General features: G+C 38.7%; 1 protein-coding gene across 1 annotated transcript; it reads right to left on the reverse strand.

Moving 5' to 3' along the window:
* Nucleotides 1-243: 243 nt before the first annotated feature.
* On the reverse strand, nt 244-2,316 carry LOC112200414 (chitinase-like protein 2). The gene is made up of 3 exons (XM_024341446.2): nt 1,872-2,316; nt 1,167-1,326; nt 244-973 (listed from the first exon to the last, which is right to left on the reverse strand). Exons 1-3 carry the CDS (start codon nt 2,260-2,262, stop codon nt 553-555), a joined length of 972 nt encoding a protein of 323 aa, XP_024197214.1. The 5' UTR covers nt 2,263-2,316; the 3' UTR covers nt 244-552.
* Nucleotides 2,317-3,287: the final 971 nt, after the last annotated feature.

The raw sequence follows: 3,287 nt of genomic DNA on the forward strand, positions 1-3,287 counted from the left end.
ACATTGCTTTTGCCACTGACAACACTTATAAAATGCTAGTTTACCAAACACTCAGCTGCTTTGCTTTTCAGCCACTTATTCTAAAAAATAAGCAAAAGCCGGCTTTTTCTTTTAAGCACAGCCATACCAAACACACCCTAAGTCCCTCAAAATTTGACAATAACCAGGCACTCTCACTCTTACAACCCTAAACCCTGAAGCAATTAAGTACATTTATGAATTGTATGTTAAGGTGATCTTATATATCTCAACAAGGCTCATAAGATTCATCAATATATAATGTGCATATATACAACAATAGCATGGTTCATACAATTCAAACTGAAGAATTGCATATCAAGTTTAGAATGTAAAGACCAGAAATCACAAAACTTACATAGTTATAACAAATGGCAGTTTACAACAACTTCACACAAAGATAAGAGTGACTATAAAATCTGACTTTTTTTTCCTCCCCTAATTCCTTGCTCTTTAATGCATATATTCTCAAAACAAAACACATGCCGTCCTTATTGATATGCATTTTCAGGGGATTAGCTCGACAAATGAGGTTCAAGAAGATGAAGATGATGAAGTAGAAGAGGAACGCTCGAAAGGTTCTTGCTCAGCGCAGCTGAGCACATCATGAGGACCTGCCTCTTCTCGGCCAACACCAATAAGATCAAGGTAATACAGGTAATGCGAGATAGGGTTGTTCATGGAGTCAACATCACCTTGACCACAAGCTTGATCCCCATAGAGAACATTTATGGTTGTGCCAAATCCAGGAACCCTTTTGGCCAATGTGTCATTCTTGGTAGGTTTCCACTTTCCAACAAAGACTTCATGGGCTGAAGGCTGGTTCTTCTTCACTGGAGTCATCCACCTCCAAATTGCAGCCTGAAAGGCCAGAGTAGCATTCTGTTCTATATATTCTGGATGGTTCAACAAGTCCACCTTCAGGGCTTCTCCTGCTTCTCCATAGTTGTAGTTCCTGGAATAAAAGATGTTGAGCGTTACATGGCTTCAAACAAGCTATTGGAAGTGCCATTTTTCTTTTCTCTAATTGATGTTTCTTACACAGGAGCTAACAAAATCTCAAACAAATAACGAGGCATGGAATGAAGCAACAAAGTTATGACTTATAAGAATGAAAAGGCAGGGGAAGGTGTATTATATGTATATACCAGTAGAGTGGCAAGGCACCACGGCCGTGGTATGAAGCTCCAGGAGCACAAGGATAAGTGTATTTGAAATAGTCATCACAGTATAACTTGTCAGGACTCATCTCCTTGTTGTAGCATAGACCCCAAGCCAATGGTCCTCCTGTAGCTACCCCATATCCACCTGAAATCGAAATACACAATCATCCACCTTTTCTTCATATATAACACAGCAATGCCTATTCAGAATCAAACTACGCTATCCACTTGTCTATAATATGGTTAAACAGAAATTCTGACATGAGCCAAATCAGATCTACTTTAAACCAACATCCAAATGATGCCCCAGAGAAAAATAAGTCCTAAACTTTCAACCTAATCAACCTACAACAACCAGGATATAAACGTGGCACTCACATCAAGTTTTGCTACCAATAATTAGCTGAAATGAAAACAACAGCAACAACGACAACAAATTGCACAAAATTTACGCAAACTATTATCCTGAGGTTCTGGTAAGGCTAATCAAGTTCAAACTAAGCTATGAAATCTCATTTGTTCAATCTCCTCATCTACATTATTGGTGCTCTAAACAAAAAAATCATAATTTAAATAAATACCACATTTAACTTTATAACCAAAAAAAAAAAAAAAGGCAGTCCGAAAGTTAAATACTTACAGTCAAATCAACCCAGATAGCTAGCCAAAAGGTTCAAACTTTTCACTTACATGAAGTTTTGCTGCCAACATGGCCAAGAAAAGCCGCAACTTCCTTCATCCCCTGGAACTTGCCTCCTGTGGTACCAAAGCCATGAGGCTGGTACTGAGCGGCAGCAGTAATGAAAGAATGGTAGTCCCAGAAATCCACCGCATGCGCCACAGGCGAGTTGCGCTTAGAGAAAAGGTCCTCAAATTGGTAAGACTGAAAATAGTCTGAAATGGTTTGGTTACAACAATAAGCAGACCATCCCTTACACTCCCAACCCTTGTCACACAGCTTCTTGCCCTTTACTACCTTCACCAATGGCTTCACAGACGATGATAATGACTCATCTTCACCATTCACATTTTGCACTACGAGGATGATTGAGAAAAGAACAAGAATCCACTTGGCCTCCATTTTGGGAAGGATGGGAATTACAAAGAGGAATGAGTTTGTGTTGTGGGATGAAGAGAAGGTGGAGGGGGATTTAAATTAATGTTTTGGGGGAGTGAAAGGGAAAGAAAATGATTGTGTAACAAATGAGGGTGGGGGGAGACTGTCACAGAAACACACACCACCTGCTTCTTGCTTATAATTTATTCCTTCTTTGAGTGCAAGGGAAGCATAACTCGATTACTAGTGATGAATGAGATGGGCTTTTGCCACACTCTCTTGTTCGTACGTTTTTGATACGGGCATACGGCTTTTGCTTGTTCCTTTTGGATGGGCTTTTGCTATACTCTGGGCATAGATTTTGAAGTATAGTTAGGTCGATCCATCATATTAGGCCCAACATGTGCATGTGCGACCCAAAAACAGCTCCTTTCACTTTAATGCATGTGCAATTCTGCAAATTGCAACAGGATAGGTAGAGCATCTCGATGGTTGAGTTAAAATGCCTATGTCAAATTTGAATTTGAAGGTTGAGGTGGCAATTGTCAATGACATACTTCTACTTCAGCAAATAAGTCTAATTTAAATATTATTTTATTATTTTTTAGAATATTTTATAACAAAGAGAAAAACTTTTTCTCTTTCTTCTCTTTCTTCTCTATCTTCTTCTCCTTCTGTTTCTCAGTTCCTCTTCATCTTTTACAGATTTCTTTCTTCTGTTTAAGTCTCCCCATTTCTTTCTCTTATTTTCTTTCAAGAAACAATAACACATGAATTCCCATAACTTCTAAAGGTCTAAAATCCTCAATTCCTCCAAAATATAATTACAAACTTGTCCCATGAAACCTCCATATCTCCCAAACATAGATGGTCAGATAGCCACATACTCTCAATGACTCAATCTTTATTTCTTTCCCTCTTTATTCCTCAAAATCGATCTCCCACCTCACCTTAATTTATACATACATCATCCTTTGGTTTAACATATATACACAACCTCTGTTGTGCCCATCGTCGGCGAAAAATGGCGACCTTTGCTACTCCCAAAT

This window comes from Rosa chinensis, chromosome 4, assembly GCF_002994745.2.
Source record: "Rosa chinensis cultivar Old Blush chromosome 4, RchiOBHm-V2, whole genome shotgun sequence".
Lineage (NCBI taxonomy): Eukaryota > Viridiplantae > Streptophyta > Magnoliopsida > Rosales > Rosaceae > Rosa > Rosa chinensis.